This window comes from Papilio machaon, chromosome 12, assembly GCF_912999745.1.
Source record: "Papilio machaon chromosome 12, ilPapMach1.1, whole genome shotgun sequence".
NCBI lineage: Eukaryota > Metazoa > Arthropoda > Insecta > Lepidoptera > Papilionidae > Papilio > Papilio machaon.
This window is the reverse complement of record NC_059997.1, coordinates 4,437,752-4,457,964: the sequence shown is the minus strand read 5'-3', so window position 1 is coordinate 4,457,964 and position 20,213 is coordinate 4,437,752. Positions and strand designations below refer to the sequence as shown.

At 32.8% G+C, this 20,213-nt stretch overlaps 1 protein-coding gene across 1 annotated transcript; it reads right to left on the bottom strand.

The window, feature by feature from the left end:
- Positions 1-9,199: 9,199 nt before the first annotated feature.
- On the bottom strand, positions 9,200-10,224 carry LOC106708799. The gene has a single exon (XM_014500352.2). It carries the CDS (start codon positions 10,069-10,071, stop codon positions 9,487-9,489), a length of 585 nt encoding a protein of 194 aa, XP_014355838.2. The 5' UTR covers positions 10,072-10,224; the 3' UTR covers positions 9,200-9,486.
- Positions 10,225-20,213: the final 9,989 nt, after the last annotated feature.

The following is a 20,213-nucleotide window of genomic DNA, read 5'->3' as shown; positions in this document are numbered from 1 at the left end:
ACAACAAGCACGTCGTCTGCCATGTTTGCCAATCCATAATAAACTAGGGACACCTTTTAATGACATATTTTAGTTTTTATGTTATATTTAAATTAATATTTTGTTACATTTTCTTAAAATAAATCCACGTTGTTCGGCACGTTGATTTCCCCTCCACGTTCTTTGTGCGTCGGATAAAAATAACTACAAGATACTCACTACCTTCCCGAATAGGGATGTCGATTTTTTTTATTCTGGACATTAAACATACAATATTCCTGCACTTTCCTATACGGAAAGTCGGCACATTTACTACTCTAATGTACATCTTTATGAGCCATTATATCCGAATTTACTCTCTTTTTCGTTTATCCTTTACTAGCTGTCGCCCGCGACTCCGTCCGCGCGGCATATAAAAAAGCTTTATAAGTAGCCTATGTATTCTTCTAGACTATGTCCTACATCTGTACCAAATTTCATTAAGATTAGTAAAGCGGTTCTCGAGATACCTTCAAACAAACATCCATCCATCCATCCAAACATTCACATTTATAATATTAGTAAGATGACATGATACCTTCTTTGGTTTTAAAAGATAACACTTTCTACAATCACGGATACACTAAATCCTTACTTTTTTACTAATATTATAAATGCGAAACTAATTGTCTATCTGTACCTCGCTTTCACGCCAAAACTACTGAACCAGTTTAAATTAAATTTGGTACACAGAGCAGGCTCTAGACTATCTGTGTACAAAATTTCTGTATCAGTAACTGGCTTTTAAACGCGAAAACAACGATGTAAAGGGTTGAAAGTGAGGGTGGAAATTGAGGGTGGAAATTTTTATGGAAGTATCATCATTTTTACAGTTAGTAGCTTAAATTCTTTTTTGTAGGCTATTAATTTGATATATACATACTCGTAAGTTCGTAAAAGTTTTACTCTGAAGTGTGCAAATAATAATAGGGAATAGAGATTGAAATTTTGTACGGGAATATGTGAGGTTTATGTAATTCTATTGTAAGTTTAATATGTTTTGTTGTAATATTTAATAATTTTAGTTAGACTCATTAAACTAACTCATTAAAAATGCTACCTAAAGACAGTGGGAATAGTTTCACAAGAACGAAGTTGCGGGCACAGCTAGTGTTTTCATGCAGAGAAAAATTGGTCGTTAAACAAACAGTTCATTGTCCTATCAGGAAAAACATCTTCACAGAGACGGCTTCATATAATTATCGCTAACAATCGGGATGGAAAATTTTCCACAAATTTTCACAGAAAATAATTTTATTTCATTTCTCTTTCGTCAATTTAAATTGTTTATAAGAAAAAAGAAAGCTAATGAGTATATTTTCCATTTCATTCGCTTTATAAAATGAAAGTGCCAATGGACCTATGTTTATTGAAGACTAATTTTGAATTATAATGACAAAGGGGTTTGAAATACTCCGAAATGTAGACGAAACAGACATAAACATCAATATAAACTTAATTCAGTTAGTTCTAAATTACCGTATTGTCGAAAATTATACAAAATTTTTTGTTATTTTATTAGTCGTTATTACAAATTTGTTCGTTCATAAGTTTATTTTATGTTTTGTACGTTGTATTTCTCTAGTTCGCTGAAATAACCCAAGCTTTTACAACTGAAGTGAAACTTTGAATTTCAGATAAATTAAGTATAATTGACTTTGCGTATTTTGTATCTTAAAGTGTAAAGTTTAAAATACAATAGCGCTAGTAGCTAATAAGCTTACGGCTTAAGGTGCGGAATGTAAAAAATAAGCTATCGTGAGTTAACGGAATGACCATTATCCTAAATAAAATACTACGAGTATACATAGTGTAAAATACTACGAGTATACATGAGTTGCGGTTAGGTAATTATATATTACTAGCTTTTACCCGCGACTCCGTCCGCGCGGAATAAAAAAAAATAGAAAACGGTGTAAAAATTATCCTATGTCCGTTTCCTGGTTCTAAGCTACCTACCCACCAATTTTCAGCCAAATAGATTCAGCCGTTCTTGAGTTATAAATGGTGTAACTAACACAACTTTCTTTTATATATATAGATTTTTATGTAATGTGTAATAAACGGCATGACCGATTTTGAGAAGTCGGATGCCGCTTTCTATTTTTCCCAGACATGAATTAATTTTTTTTAAATTAATAACTAGTAACTTCACGAAAATATTGTACAATATTGTAAATCAAAATTTCAGAGCGCTTCTATCTAATATATGTTCAAGGCAAGTGCTTGTTGTAGGTGATGTCTAGTGAGACGCGAGGTTAAAAATCTATGAAGGCGACAAGCCTATTGTTTGTCGGGTGCGTCACAGCCAACTATTATTTTTATTGAATAGACGTCTTGAGAGGTAATGTGACGGTACACGTGACCAGTATAAGATTCAACTAAACGTGCTTAGATAGAGGTTTTCAAACTTTAAAACTTCTTGGATGAATTTTTAAATAAACAATTTTTTTAGTAATCAAAATAAATTATTAATCTTTCTATTTATTTATCTTTTATAAAGTGGCAAACGGGCAAGCGTTTCCTAATTCACTTTGAGAATTGCAGATGCTGTGCCTAAGTTAAATCAACGGAGAGACGCACAAAAAGATAATATTTCTCTTTCCTATGTGTACCATCCTCAGTCCAGGCCACTGCCCCTCCCCATACTTAACTATAGGAAAGAGGACTAACATTAGGCCTCAATGAGGTACACATCAGGCGAAACGCGGAATTGCTTCCACTTCTTTCGGCCCATTCGTGCAACCGATGTTGTTGCTAGCGTCTACCACTGTTAAAAATCTCGACACTCAGGGGAAAATTGGAAGTTAATGGTTCGGCCGTTTAGATTGCGGTTGGTCATCATTAAATTACCATATATACAAGCCTATATATATAAGGACGTACATATAAGCCTATATACATAACGACGTACATATACCTTTGAAAAACATTATTTGTTTTTATGGCTGGTAAAAAAATAGTTGAGAACCGCTGTGCGTCACGGGTAGACTGTCGCGAGTCTGCGATACCTCGTGGAAGAAAACGAGCAAAAATGATTGAATGGAGTTTTTAGTATAGGAAAAAACCACAATGCGGTAAATGGTCTTAGTATTTCTAGTTTTTTATCAAGTCTATGTTCTATTTTTATTTTATTATTTTCAGTTTAATATTTTTTTGATAATTTTATTTACTTTCATAGTATTTAGTTTCATTGTTTGTTTGTTTATGCACCGATACTTACTTTGTACTTCGAGTTTTTTTCTATAAGTAAATTAAAAGTTATCTGGTGTTGTATTTTTGGTAATGAACCAAATCTTACTAATGTTAATGCGAGTATTTGGATGTATTGATGGATGTTTATCGGAACGTATAGACTAACCATTGCAAGAATTTCGCTAAAATTTGGCATGTAAAGCATGGTTTGGAAGAACTCATAAGCTACTACGAGTAATTAATTTTTTTTTAATCCATCGCGGACGTAGTCGCGGGCGACAGCTAGTAATCAAATAAACTTATGCTATTACGGTGAATTTTATTTCTTTCAGAATATATTGAGTGACACAAATGCAGAATGTATTTAAAATAAATATTTTTTATTGACACGAATAACTACAATATATTAATTAAAATTAAAATGTTATTAAGGTTAGTTTCATTTTCTTGGAAGCAGAGGTCGATGAATACTCGTATATATGGGTTTAATTTCAACTGAGAATTATGAAAAATAAAACAAAAGTTAGAAACGGCGAATTCACTTGTTTATGTTATAAAACGTAATTTGTGTTAAATAAATAGCGTTAAATATTTATCTAAAAATGAACTTCATTTAACCATTTTCTCGTCTTACATCAAATAAAACAAATAAGGTTATTAGAACTGTGTAATTAAGTAAACGTCTTAATTACGCCGGCATCAATACAACGTTAATCGCTACGCAGTTTTCCCGTCTACGGCGTAGCTAAAACCGTGTAGGCGACAACATCCTTAGCTTGTATTCTTACAGACTATCTGTGTGACGTCAATATTTCTTTGTACAACGGACGGAAAATTATGATATTTTACTCTGCGTAATGAGCCATACACAATTTTTTATGTATCAGATATGACGCACTGGGTGGTGCGATGGCAACGTGTGCTTTAAATAAATCTTTTTCACTAATTTCACCCAGTCGACGGAGGCAGAGAGACTAATTTGAAAGGAACATATATTAAGAAGAAAACGATTTGTATCTGCTACCATCTTAACACTAAAGGATAAATTATGTAGAGGACCTTTTTAACGTTTTTACTTAAGTGTTATACCCACTTCTACACCAAGTATATCGCAGAATGTATATAAATATATGACAGGTCATCAGTTGAAAATCCGTAATTTTGTTTGAGAAGTTTTCCGATACATTGGCAACATGTGACTTGGAATGATAAAATATAAATAAGTAGAACTCATTTGATTGATTTCATATTGTCTAGGTCGGGAACACCACGGGGTGTCTAATTTGCTGGGATATTTCTTTGCTACTCACGTAAACATAATGATTACAGTGAAGTAAACAGTTTCTCGAAATGTAAGGAGCAATCAAATTAATTTCTATACAGAATGAAGATTTCTATAGATTGCTACGAATCAGAGACAGGTCAAAATTCGTCATGTCCTTCGTTTGATAAATATAATCATAATTTAAGGAAAGGGCAATGAATATCAAATGTTGTCTTCACCTATGAGTATTTCTGTTAAGACATTTATAGCATTCATACCGTCAAAGCAATATTTTATAAAGTTGATAGCACAATTCAAGATGTAAGAATTAATTACATTGCATTTTATTACTACATACTCAGATGTATAATCATAATTATAGATAGGTTATGGAGGTTTTTCTATGAAAAAAATTACTTTTTTTTTTAAATTTTTCATAACACTCACTAAATCATTTTAAAATTAGTGCGTATATTTTTAGTTTGCTTGTACAGATCAATCTATTATTAGGCATAATCAGAAGTAAAGTAAAAGTTGTATGAAAGTTTTACCGTTACATAAAGTTTAATGTCACATTTTTCAACATTCGCCGAGGCGGTGTACGTCATAGGAAGCCCCGCATTCCGCGCTCGAGGTCCGCGCTGCGTGTTTCACAGTCACGAGTCGATCTTTATTCAAATAAATTAAATAACTTTCAATTAATTCGAATAATCACCTTTTTCTCACGTTACTTGCTTTAACGTACAATTTTTTAAACCGACATAAAAGTAATTTTTACTAGTTTTTGTATCGCTACTTGTATCTTCAGTTACGGATAGTAATATTGATATTAGAAATACTCATTACTAGTATATGTCGCGTCTCGATTTCGATTCCCGTCTTCGTGTTAAAACAAAAGCGATTAGTTTTTAAGAGAAGAAAAATACCACAACAATCAATTTTCTACTAAAATATGCATATGTTTTATGTTCAATTCGTCATAGAGTAAGTTATACAATTTGTGAAGCGAAAAAACTACGTACTGTAAAATACGCGTTATTGTACTGAACTTTTCGGCCTTGATATACTGTTTAATCATTTTTTTAATATTAAATAGCAACGAACTATCTATGTAGTCCATTATGAGAGCTATAAATAGGATTATAAGTGGCTTTTAACAGCTCGCAGAGCACGTTGCTTCCACATATCTAATAGGTTTTCGCATAAATGTCATTGCTTTTAATCGAAATATGTAACATTTATATGACTAAAATTATCCCTATTGTTAAGTTTATAACGTAATGTAGCGTCGGTGGCTCAGGGGTTAAGGATTTGACTTACAATCTGCAGGTCATGGGTTAGAATCTTGCCATGTGCCAATGTGTTTTTCGATTTACATATGTACATTTATCCAACGTTCTCACGATGAAGTAAAACCTCGTAATGCATCCTGCATAAATCTAAGAAGAAATTCAAAGGCATGAGGGAAGTCAACCAACCTTCACTGGACCAGCGTGGTTGACTATGGCCTAGTCAGCCCTAATTTGGGTAGACTCCGAGACCCTCTGCGGGGACGTATATAGTGCGCTAATTCTGATGAAGTTTATATAAGGATATTAAAAAAAATTCTAAAACATTATGAACAATACTTTATTTATTGTTATACTAGCTGTTACTCGCGGCTCCGTCCGTGCGGGATTAATTAAAAAAAAACATAATAAGTAGTCGATGTGTTCTTCCAGACTATGATTTACATATATAACAAATTCCAACGAGATCCGTTTAGCCGTTTCGAAGATACCTTCAAACAAACATGCATCTAAGCATTCGCATTTATAATATTAAATAAGATAATATAAGACATAAGACTGAGACTTGCGTCTTTCTTATACCTTATTCGTTGTTTATTTAATTTGATTGCTTGACTACGGCTCTTAGCCTGCTAAAATTTTTTTTTATTTTTTTAAAGGATTTTATTTGCACTAACACTAAGTATACTTTTGCTCCTGTGTGTATACTTGTGGATTAATAACTCAAAATGTTTAATCGCTGCGGCAAACTAACCTTGCTGATTTTTAAATGGTTTCAAATTTAGTTAGCTCAAATTGGTTTTTTTTTTAATTATTTTTGTTTCATTAGAAAACAACGATGTAGAAGATAGATTTGTTTGAAGTATAATTTGAAAATCTTATAAAAAGGTGAGTTATACATGTCAAGTCAATTTTACAATGCAAATACTTAACTAAAATTTATAATTATTATTTTGAACTATCGATCTATTCATTCTTCATTCATACACTGCGGTACAGTGGGGTCCAAGGCTCTTCAGTGACGTCACCGAAGTAGGTTTAAAAATTAACCCCGCCCACCCCGCGGAACTGATGCATTCCCTTTTTGTGACCTACTAACCCAAAATGGGGTAGTCGTGACGTAGGCGATGGTACACCGCGCCGCCAATGTTGTGCAGTCGACACATTGATATCATAGTGAATTAACATAGGAATCTTTTGCAGGGTTGTATGCTATGTTTTCAATGGAAACGGTACGCTAATGGACGCAGCTGTGTTTGACTGCGGCGTTTGTGTGTGTGTGTGTGTGTTGGGACCATGAGATATTCCGCTGTAGCAACCTTCGCTGGCTCAATGTAAGCTGTTGGAGGTCTTTTGCTTTTGAAAACACTAAATCCGATATTCGCTCATTATTTTTAGATTAGAATTAAAAAAAGCTGAGGTCAAAGTTCTAAAGGTTGGTTCTAAATGTTTGAGTTGGATAAAAGATCATTTTTAAATTTGGTGATTTGTATTAACTTTTATTGGAAAAATAAGCAGCACGACAAAAATCCTTTTTTTTTAAGTAATACAGAACGATTGGCGTTATTGTAGCTATAACAACATTAAAAGACACAACGGAAACATTTGTAAGGACGATGTACTCGTTCCAGAATACTACCTACATTTTCATTAAATCACGCAAAATATTGATATAGTTAAAGAACTAAGTAGAAGAAATGAGAAATTATCAAGAGATGATATTGAGAACATGATATCGAGAACAACGTTTAAATACAGGTGCATCAAAAGGCAGTCGGCGTAGCAGCGGAAGTTTCAGGCTCCGGATCGATACATCCACGTAGGTCATTTACACCTCGTTTAATTTTTCAGACTCGGTTTTTTTAGAACTTTTGATTTAATCCATTAATACACGAGCTATGTTATTACATAGCTCATGTGTTAATCTCTGTATTTCTAAATATAATGTTACGTTTTGTTCAAAAAAAATAAAGCAACATACATATAAGCAGTCTTCAATTCAATACTTTGAAGACGGATTTAAGTAAGTTTAAATCTCTATTAATCTTCATTTCGCCCTCATTACAAGAGAAGAATTATACACAAGGTGTTCGAAAGAGAATGGTAAAATTTCTATCATATTCTTGCAACCGCCTGTACAATCACTGTCAATTTTTATGTATTGGATAGGTAATATTTATTTAACAATATTTTTATTCCGTAGTAATATTTTGTTTGAGTAAACAGTTGTGCAGGCAAATAATATTTACTTATATATTAATATATATAATAACTCTGGTGCTATGACATATATTACATATACAACACTAATACATTTTTTTCACAGTTGTTCTTTTTAAATGTAGGCACAGGGTATGGACATTGAAGTGGAATTTGCAACTTCACTGATTAGACTAATTTGTCTTCATGCACGTATTAGAGATAACCAGTCCATAGTCAACCACGCTGGCCCAGTGCGGTTTGATTGATTTCACACATTTCTTTAGGTAACGAACCTGGACATGTAGAATACGGACCGGTCTGGTCAAGCGCTTAGCAACTGCGCCAACAACGCTGTAGACTGATCAGACTAATAATATAAATGTTGAAAAAAGTTTAGATGGATGGATGTTTGTTACAAGGTTGCTGCTTGGATCTCGGTGAAATTTTGCATAGATGTAGAACATAGCCTGGAAGAACACAAGTACGTTTTTTGTACGTACGTTTCAACGCGCAGACGGAGTCGCGGGTGACAGCTAGTTTGTTCATACACGAGTTTAACGACTAGGAATTTGTTATTTAAAGTTCTTTCATTGTTATTTAATAAAAAGGAGATCAATTAAAGGTCAAAAATAATTCTTGGAGTGTTTATTAGTTACCAAATTTTTTATACAATAAAAAGACTTAGCCTAAACGATTTAATATTTATACTATCTAAATAATATTATCAACCTCTTTTTCTACTGAACAATAATTCAAACACTCATCCACTTTCATACACTTATATACGTGTAACAGATTATGTTATGTTTAATTGATTCAAAAATTTTGATAAAGTGTTGGAATTGGTAAGTGATAAAAAGGATGAGTTCATTAAAAACAGTTTACTTTTATTTTAGTATACAATTACAATTAAGTAGTATATCCAATAATTTATACATACTTAATTTTTTAAGTTACGGAAAGGCACTATGTTGTGGTTACAAGAAATATGTATAATCCTATACACCCTCACTTGAATTTATACTCCTATTGTGGAATTGCACATTTCAACTAATTCAGAGATAAACAATATTTACATTGAGAAGTGGAGAAAAAACCATTTACATCATCAAAATTATTATACAGTGACGGATGCCTAAATGAGGTGCATGGAAAATTACAATACTGGATACATAAAACATTTTTAAGTTTCTAATTGTTAAAAAGGGATTTTGTATCATTTCTTCCTTGTTATATCCGTATCTGTATTCCCAGTCTTATTTATTTCTCTTAATAAAATATTCACAGCTCTGTTGTTGAGTGATTACAGCCGCGCGGAGGAAAATCCCGAATAAAAATACTCGATTCAGAGCCTCCTCAAACTTGGTCCTCGCCGAAGACAACGTCGCATCGGTCCTGATAACCTGTTTCTATTGATATGACAAGAATTCATCATTCAAACTTTTTAACAATACTTTATTCTTAACCAGTCTTGACCTCTGCCCGTATTCGTTCGTTTAACAATGTTTTAGGCGCATTTTACCGATTCAAGCCCAAGGTGGCGCAGCAGACCGTGTGTCTGGGTACCCTCTGTGTGGGCAGGCCGGAGAGGCCGCGGACATAGGTGTATGTAATCGGCGGGCGCAGTATACGTTTAGGTTGCTGCTGCTTCTTGGGCTGGCGGTGTCGCTCGGTGGGCGAGCTGGATTGTGAGCGCGACGTCAAGTTCAGGTTTTGGAAGACGCGCCGCAGGGAGACGGTGGAGCGGTGCCGCCGGCGGTGCTCGGAGCCGTCGCTGCCGGAGTCGCTTGCCGAGCACGAAGATCGGTCGTCGTTGCGATTCTCGCAAGACATGCTATCGTTACTACTCGAGCTGCCCAAGGAATCGTCGTCGTTCGTGCGTCTCGATAGACGTCGGCTGAGCGCTTTCAAAAGCCGAGACCCCCGAGGTGCGTTGACTTGTTCCGGCATATCTTCTACCGGCGGGCACACCACGATCTTCGGCGCTACTGATTCTCGCCGCGGTTGTGACTTGATTGTCTTTTGCTGCACTTCTTTGTTCACCGGCAGATCACCGACGAACGATTCGCTGTCAGTAAAATCGACTCCCAACTTGTTTTTCATAAGTTCGTTACTTGCAGCACTTTCTATACTCGAAGAACTGTATAACTCTATCGAGCAAAACTTTAGAACATTAACGCAAAGAATTTTGTTGTTCTAAAACTTTTCCGTTAATCGCAAGATAATATTATTTTAGAGAGTGAAGAGCGCTCTACGATGTCGAGTCGTAAACTGTTGATGGGAGGGTCGGTAGAGTCCTTATATGGATAAAATGGCGCATGCGCGATGAGAATTTCGAGCTTGCATCTGTGTACACACGTACTAGCACGTTCGCAGCAGACAGGCAGACCGTACCCGCCTCTAGCTGGAGAGTCTAAAGTTCTGTGGCATTGATAATAAAATCAGCGCCGTGCTCACTGAAGGCGTTATATCGTTGTTGCATCATACATTATGCCGTTACACTGACGCACTTAACCTGAAGTTAGATACTAAAATTTAATCCGACACTCTTGATTAAAACAATGCTAGTCTATTTATAAGCGCTCACCTAAATTAGAGAGTTGATAATAAGGCATGAGTGACGTGGCTTGTGGTGTATTTAGGAGCGATTTATATAAATACGAAGGTTACATTTCATGTTCTTTTGTATGAAAAACGTCATAGAAGTGCACGTTTTGAGTTATGCTTTTGGTGGCTTATTACTATATCCATAATTTTAGGTCGCTTATATGATTTTGAATATGGCTGTAGACTATTAATAGCCTTGTCAGCGTTTATGGTTATTTGGAAACTGGGAACCAAAGGCTAAATTAAAAGTTAATAAAGGTAGAATTTTTACTGTTTAGTTTTACTTTTTCTGCATTTCAATAGAAACCAGAGTACACAAAAACTTTATTGTCGAATATCTGGCTTATCGAACAACTTACCGAATTCTTGGTTCTTAGATTTGTAAAGATATAACTTAAATCTTATGCTACGAGATGGGGAACAAGTCGAATTACGGATTGGTACCGACAAATTATTCCATGTAGTTCTTTGTCTGTTTTCTCTTAGAAAGGAAAGTTAATATTTATTCCGTTTAGATGAGTAATTTTTACGCTATTTCAATATTTTATGAGTTGTTGGAGGCGAAAAGGATTGCTGGTGGCATTTTTGAGTGGGTGTTGAGTTTTATGTTGAAAAATTCAGATTAAAAGAAGATTTGCAATTGCAATATAAGTGCAAACAAAAGTAGAGAAAATACTGAAAATATAATATAGTATGCACGTATGAAACATATTTATATATTTTTTTATGTGTACCGCTGACAATTTTACTGTTATTTTTATTAAAAGTTAATAGTCTTATGTTTGAATTTATAACTTGGAGTTCAAGTGTCGTAAATGAACCATGTCTTATGTCTTTACATACGCTTTTGGTTGACAGGATATTTTTTATGTCAAGCATCTGTTCCAATTAAGTCGAGGGCTCGTACCATACACAAAGCAATTGCAAGAATATTTAATAAACTGAATTCATGATTAAAGTATACCAATATTAATTTATAGTTTCATGTGATGTGTTGATATATTTTACCATCTAAATATATTGCGACTTTTAAATAAATAAAATCGTAAGTAATTGAATTGTTTACTTTAAGACGAACGACGTAGTAACCTAAAATTAAATGTAAAAATAAAATAAATCTCGAAGTAAAAATGGAATTAGTGACCCAAACATTACACAACACTATTCTGGGTTAAAAATAAGATAAGAAGTCAAAATCCAGTTTTATCTAACCTTATTTTTTGGGCCACGTATTAACTTAGTCGGTAAGCCAGTTTCAGTTCACTATTTTATTACAGGCTCGTATGTACCTTTCAGCTAGGTTTTCTAATATCGCTTTTTCAATGAACTTCACTTCGTTTAGATTAATTTTGTGTATGCAAATAATAAGTAACATGTATTTTTGTAGATAATTTAATCGATCAGCTAGCTTTAGCTTTACTCATAACCGCATAATTATTTAATTAAAATAAACAATTTAGCCATAGTATAGAACAGGTTCTAGTTACCGAATTTTTTGCGCCTGCTATTACCCAATAGCAATACTCTTAATTTAAAACATTGCTGAATATTGATAGTAGTTGAACAATAAATATAATAATCTAGCATGTATATGTTTGATAGGTTCTAAATAAACATAAATATTATTTATCCTCGGAAATCCAGAAATTTATGTTAGTACATTTATGTGTGGGTGTGCAAACGTATTTATTTAGGTGTGTTTAAGTTCGTCTACGTTGTTTAGAATGTTTGGTGTATAATGAAGGCTATTTATCGATTAAACCTCATTATTTTATTTTAAGATATTACCGAAATTAAACATTAGTTTTTAATATTAATATTAATCAAAAATAGAATGAATAATAGTTGTTACTATTTACGAGTACTAGTAGTACTACTAATGCTATTTATTCACAAAGAATTGGCATTTTTTTCCTTTATATTATTTCAGTAGAGTCTTTCCCAAAGATGTTTTAATAATTTTATTGTAATTATATCATATAGTAAATAAACATATATGTAAATATTTTTATCTAACCTTATCCTCTGTTGTAACATGTAACATGTAACAACAAACTATCTTACTTTCGGAATCCTATTATTAGATAGAACTTTCTATGAAAATCATTTTCACCGCAGCTTATGCGACCAAATCTATTTATATACAGGATATCTGTAGCTTCAGCTAATATTATGTAAGGTGAATAATATTACAACAGCGTCTATGACGCCGCGTCATGTGTTATATGGTTCTAAATACAGTGGTGTACATGACGCAGTTTATCGTTTTCTATTTGTTATCATACTACTATGGCGATGGGACTAGAGTCTATATAACCTTGATAATGCAAATAGATCATTGCTCCGCCGCGTTATAATAATTAGTTAGTGCATATTTCTACTGTATTATAGTTTAAAATAAGTAGGTACTTCACTAAATTTATAAGCATGCTGTCATACGCTGAATGGTATTAGGAAATACTTTTCAAAAAATTACTTACCTATTAAATAGTATTAATAATACGTATTTATCATTAAGGTAGGCAACGCATCTACAACTTGTTAGATGTCTTTGGGCGCTTGCTCATTTGCCCCTTTTATAGTAATAAAAAAATGGAATGGAAAACACAAAACTGGTCATAAACATTGGATTCGGTATAATTTGTAAAGGAACAATTTGTATAAAACATAAAAATTCGGTGTTACCTAAATAAAACCGTGTGAAAGTGTAACAAAACATTTGTTTGTTTTAATTTGCAGCGTGACTCTACCACGTTGCAAATGGCTACACGTTTAGAAAAGGCTAAAATACGTAGTTAAACAACATCTCGTGCCATTTCACCTTCGTCGATTTTGACGCCAAATTATATTTCGGTATCGCGTGAAGGTGTGAGTCACGCGGCCGCTCAAAGCGCGAAATGTCGCGAGAAACCTAGGCACGTGACATGCAATAACCCAAGTCACAAATCAATCACGTTATTCTTAATCAATCTACGTAATAAAGTACGTAAACATGATTCGTGAGCGCTATATGAATTGAAACATTTTAATTGAAATGCATTCGTCATTCGCCTCGATTCTAATTTGCGTGGATTGTTGCAAAGAAGTTAATGAAGCCGAGCGATTTGTTTTTTTTTTAATATTTTTACTAGCACGAAGTAGAGTAAGCGTGTCACCGGATGTTATGTGATCATCGATACCTTTAACTGTTGCAGAAGAGAAAAGTTTAACAGTTGTATACGCCAGCAACAACAAAATTATGATATAAAAATAGTAGTTAAGTGAAATTTAAGAAGAAGGGGATGGGCTCTTCTTTATAATAAACGTAGTAGTGTTGTAATGATAACCCTTCTTTGTAGTTGTTTTCTGTACTGTTAATCTCCGTAAGAGTTTGTACTATTCTTCCACAACAATAAGAGATCTGTGATCATTGACGCAATAACTGAATTCGGTGAAATAGCAAAGCGACCGCTGACCATAAATTTCCACAATAGCAGACGCGTTGCCTACTTTTAATCGACGGAAGAAAGGGCGCACAGAAACAGAACAATCATCCTTCCTATGCGTCTCCTCCTCTGTCAAATCCACTTCCCCTTCCCATCCTTTCCTTATAAGAAAACAGTGGGAAGGAAAACAGGACTAAAATTAGGGTGCTTACACAGACTTATCAGATGAAACATGGAATGACTTCCACTTGAAGCCTGTTTTCTTGTGGTGTATTGCGCCGGTCGAGCCGGAGCATTCGTGCAACAGATTTTTGTTGTTGCTGGCGTCTACCACTGTTAAAAGTATTCTAATTAGATAAATGGATATAAAAAAATATATGCAGTCAAAAGTTTACTCTCCTCATTATTGCAATGTTTACATTCAACTATATGTAGAGTTAGCGACGAATAATTCTAAAATAAATTTCAGACGAGTTACGAAACCGCGTTATGGTGAATGCATTGTATGTGTTATAGTCGAATATGTATAAATTATAAACGTGTCACAAAATTCACTCGAGTGGAAAAACAAAGCGTGTATTTTCAAATTATAACAAGTTATTTCTCACACGCGGTAACTTTTCATTGAATATACGGAAGAGGAAAATGTTCTCAACGGTTGTGTAAATAAGATAAGGGTTTAAAATTATTCATATTTAAATATTTCGTTATGCTTATGATCAGATTAGAATGTTGATATGATTTTGATGTTCTTCAGTAGTTGTACCAAGACCGTACTATTTTATATTTATGGTGTTATTTATTATGATTTTTATTTTGCATTGGAATTGCATTTATTATTATTTTTTACTTTGTTTTCTACATATGAATGTTGACTATCATTTTTTAACATAATGCATCAAGCATTCTATAATGATAGGGTAGGTGAAGTGGAATATTTTTAGATTTACTCGGTGCAGCTGAACAAAAGGGAAGAACCCTGCACCCAATCGAGTACCTACTCCTACCACAAATAAAAACGCTCCTTATCGGGTCGCGCATTTAGGGTAGCCGGTAAGAATACTAAGTAAAATAACCTATTGTTATAAATAGTGAAGCGTTAAATACATTTATTATAATCTGAAAATCCTTACTTTCCCTACTAGAAAGCCGATTTAATTATATTAGATTTTTAATTGTAAGTTTTCGATTACATTTTTAGAATTAGCTCTAACATAATTCGCATTAACAAACAATAACAAAATTCTGGTAAAAAAATTAAAAATAAAAATATTAAGATCTATTTTTCTTTGTGATTGAGATATTGCCTCGTTTATAATTTACATACGAAATATGTTAATTAATAATTAATAACATTTAATAAATGTTATTTAATAACTTTTTGTAAAGCTCATTCAAGTATATAAAGATATGATGTATTAACAAAAAATAAGTTGACCAAGCATTGTAATTTAATGTTGCAAAAAGTCAAGGCCAAACGGACAGATGGAACGTGCCTGCACTTTTTATGTGCTCTACTCGTAATATGGCCAGTAATAATATAACAACACTTATGTAAAAAAAAAATATGGGAGCAAATTAACAAAAAGTAAGGTCCATTGATGTGTACTGTATAGCGCTATTCGTGAAAAGTGGAAAATATATGTACTAGTGTCGGCTTACATCTATTAAGTAAACAAAGAATAAGGATAGCCTTATTCTTTGTTTATTAACTCCGTTTTAAATTAAACAATGTATATTACGAAAGCAGTATATTTGTTGTAATAGTTCGTATTAAGTACGAAATTGAAAAAAAAAGATTTATTTTTTTCAGCAATAGGAAAATCACAGAGCTAAATCGAACGATACTTGAGACCGTATGTAATAACATTTTGATCTGTGCTACGATACTTTTGTCCGCAGGTATCAAATACGATTTCGTGTCATTTATGTTAGCTCAATGTGCGGACGTTTTATTGTTGGATTCGAACCTAAACTCACTTTGTACAAATAAACATTTTTTGACGAAATTCAAATTGTTAATATTTATTTTCTATTCACTTTAGGGTGTGATTTCAGTTAAGAATAATGGCGGATGTGTAAAAAGCTTGTGACTTTTCTTACTTCTTTATCTATTTTAATTAAAAAATAATGTAATGAGTAGCTTATGTGTTCTTCCAGACTATTTTGTTACATCTGTGCCAAATTTCATCAAGATCCGTTGAGCCGTTCTGGAGATACCTTCAAACATTGATCCATCCATTTAAGCATTCGCATTTATAATATTAGTTAATAATATAAATAAGATTTTGAAATTTAACTTATAGAGTCAAACACCTTATTCCTCGAAGTAGTGTTATCAAAACCGCACCATTATCTACACAAACAAATCCTAAGTACATATAAATTTGTTCATCGTACACAACATGTACCCAAGCTATCCCGTTGCGTAACCACACTCTCGACTGTGCATCATATTATAACAGTATCCATCATATTCGAATTCTATTTAAATTACGTAATCGTGAACAGATTAATTTGCGTGTATGTCCGATGTATTATTTCGGTATTATATTACGTAATCGCTTCACCTGTCATAATTACATAGCCTGTTTGAGACATTAAGCCTGACATTATACAGATAAATTGAAATGCACTCAATGTATGATACTAAAGTACATAAGTACATGTATATAGCATTTGACAGTATTGCTGTGTTACGGACTAAGCTTCTTTTCTCAGCTTAAGACACTTTTATGGCGTAAGTCATTTTTTTCCTGGGTGTTTTAAAAAGCAACGTGACAAGACAAAAACCTTAGAATTGTAATATTTTTATAGATTATACCGAAAAATAAAATTTAAATATTCCAGTTTTATTGTTGGATTTTACAATATTGTAAACTTCTAGAAAATCGTATTTTGGAATCATATTGGTACTTATTAGATATTTTTAAAAGGTTGAATTTATTTATTATTGTTTTATAGGAAACCAAGCAAAAAAAACAAAAAAAAATACTAATTGACTTCCTTTAAGATGGAAAACACGCTACAAAGGTTATAACAAAAATACAATAATCTGATAACGATTAAAATACAATAAACACTTTGAAGGTAAACTTAGAAGTCATTAAAATGTTACAATTTAATAAATTTACCATGGCTTTATTAATTAAACAGATTGTCCCTAAAAAACGGAAACTGAGACCAAAATTGAGACTATATCCAATAGTCTCAGGGTGGAGTATGCACGTATTACATCCGGAAAGAAGACCTAGGTTATAGAGTACGTACCCCCCTCTTTACGCCTGTGTCACTGGCAACTTAATTGTAAGAACAATTGTGAAGTCGACGTGTCAAAAAATAACTTAATCGTTATTACTTACGTCGCAATTGTATTGTTCGCAATATTTGGTGTATGTAAAGACTTGTCTCATAAGAATCACCTAATATGCATAACATCTTACTGATATTATAAATGCGAAAGTTTAGATATAAATAAATTTCAACATCTCACTTTATTTATTTCACTATACTTTAAGGGATGATAAAAAGTTGTGAACTAAAAGGTGCAATTTGCAAGACGACTATATCAAACCACAATACTGAAATATTAGAGAACCTGCACATAATTATAGTGTTGGCGCTCCCGATTCCATCCGCATGTAATTTAAAACAAAAAACTTAGCGAGAAGCCTATGTGTTCTTACACACTATGTTCTTAATGTGTGCTAATCTAAATCTTGTGAGGTCCAAATTTGAACACAAAGTGCAATTTACATACAGTTAGAATGTTAAATAAGGTTTACATGGTTTTATAGGTTATGTGAATGTTATTGTGGTGAAACGCAAAAATGTATAGAACTGTTTTTGCTTTGATTTTTTTCTTTGAGATCGACTCTAAAGCGAAACGTTAAGAATACGGGGACATTTTGTTTGTTTCATTCTCAGAGGCGAGATTACTTCGTGGGCTTCCATGTGTTTTTCTAGTTTAAAAATAGCTTTTATATCGTTCAAAGTGTTTTCCAGTTTTTATCGTTAAGCAACAAAGGAAAGATTTGATATTGGTGTTGCTAACAGGTTACGCAATGTTTAACTTTCCTACGTTCTGAATATAGTGGATTTTATAAAGTGCTTTTATACTTTACAATAATTTTCCATAAATTATAATAAAGAATAATTACCGATTTTACATCATGTTGTATTCAGATTTAGGTTTCTGACAGAGGAGGAAAATCTTTAGAACATTGGCATTGGAAGTTTAAGAATACTTAATCTTTTCTATACTTTAGTCCCTTTAGATTAAATATGGATGGAAGAAAAAGATTACAGTTAAAAATTACCAAAAAATACAAATGCTAATATCAAAATATATCTTGACGTCAAGTAGAAAAGAGATTATGATTTGTTTGGTTATACGAATACGTCAGCGTAAATCCAAAGTAATAGAATTTCTAATGCCATCGATACAGCTAAAAGAACGATATAAATAAATATAAACTTTTGTCATGGGATCGCAAAGAATGTATGCGAAGCTGGCAATAGCTAATTATTTACGTTTTAAAATAAATAAAAACTAATAGAATAAAAACACAAAAATCTTACAATAAAATGGAATTTTAATAACTACATATTTAGGTTTTATTGAACGAAAAAATATGTACGTTTTATTGACGTAAATTTTATTATTTCGATGTAATTTACATTTTTCGTCTTTAGTTAGGACTATTTAAAAACGTTTAAATCGAATATGCAATATATTATATTAAGCTTTCAAGAAATGTTTTTGGTACCATATTGAATTACAAAATGACTACATACATATGTGTTTAGTGAACATGACATGTTATAGATGTCATACTATACTATGCTAACTTTGTTAGTATTAAGTTTATACGACAATAATAGCCTTGATCTTTGATGTGCGTTGTCACATGCTATTCATCTGCAAGACAATAACGTAGAGAACAATAACAAGGTTCAATGAACCCTCGAGATTAGATAAAAGACTTGTTATTCTTACGAATAGACACATGTAACAATACGGACACATGTTACATTATAATCAGAAATTAATATAGAAAACCGTCGCCAACTTCGATGGAAGAGCTTTTTGGCTTTTGAGTTTGTTGAAGCTGCACAATTTACAGGACGATCTTTTTGTCCTACGAATAGAAATAATTTGTTTAAATATATATATAAAGTAACGTTTGATCACAACTGCTCTTGATGTTAAGTATATACAATATAGAAGCCCCTCAGTATAAATTTTAAATTTTAACTTTAAATAGTACTATGTTCACTTTGACACGTAGATCCCTCAACAATAATGTTTGTGGAGTGCACGAATGGGTAGGGTCGATCGGTGAAATACCACGACCACACAGGAGACTGGTGAGAAGTGGAAGCAATACCTCGTTTCGTCTGATGAGTGTTTGTGCCGGAGGCCTAATTTTAGTCCGCGTTTCCTTCCCCCCTTTTCTTATGAGGAAACGTTGGAGTGGATTTGGATGTAGAGGACGCATAGGAGGTGGAAATGTCCTCTTTCTGTGTATCCCCTTCTCCGAGGATTAAGGTTGGCAAGGCGTTTATGTAGGTGCGGAATTGAGGATGTCAATGTGCATCGGTCACTTCGGTATTTCGGCAAATTCAGGTGGCCGCTTGTTGGCATAATGTAAAAAAAAAACTAATATTTAGTAATAACTTGTAGCAGACTTGCAGGATAAATAAGAGGCGATTAGTAATACAATACTTCAATCGTAATAAAATAAATGTTAACTTGATAAAAAGTAATTTATGTTGTTAATACTAAATGTTATAGATCTAAGAGTTTGGTAAAATAGTTTATTATAAAATATTAAAAATCTTATCTAATATGATTCAAGGAAATTGTGCTTATATTAAAAATTTCAGACAAAATTCTTTCCATTAAAAAAATCTAATAATCTAAGAAATGGTAGGAATCAACAACTTATTCGTCGAAGTCCTTGACATTGGCGAAATTAATGTCAAGAAAGTGTAATAAATATCACAAGGGTTTCAGACACAGTTTATATTCGAGTTAGCGATAACGATTTATTATGGCAAACAAATTGTAGTTATTTTTGTAGAATTACAGAAAAAGCTCTCGATGGGAATAACTTAAATTAGGTAACGTATTTACAGATGCGTCATATTCGATTTAAATATAATTTATGAATATATTCAGAAAATATTATTTAAGACATTATATTTTTT

What these genes read in the sequence shown, in the direction of transcription:
- LOC106708799 (XM_014500352.2), bottom strand. Translation starts at nt 10,071, where the DNA reads ATGAAAAACAAGTTGGGAGTCGATTTTACTGACAGCGAATCGTTCGTC.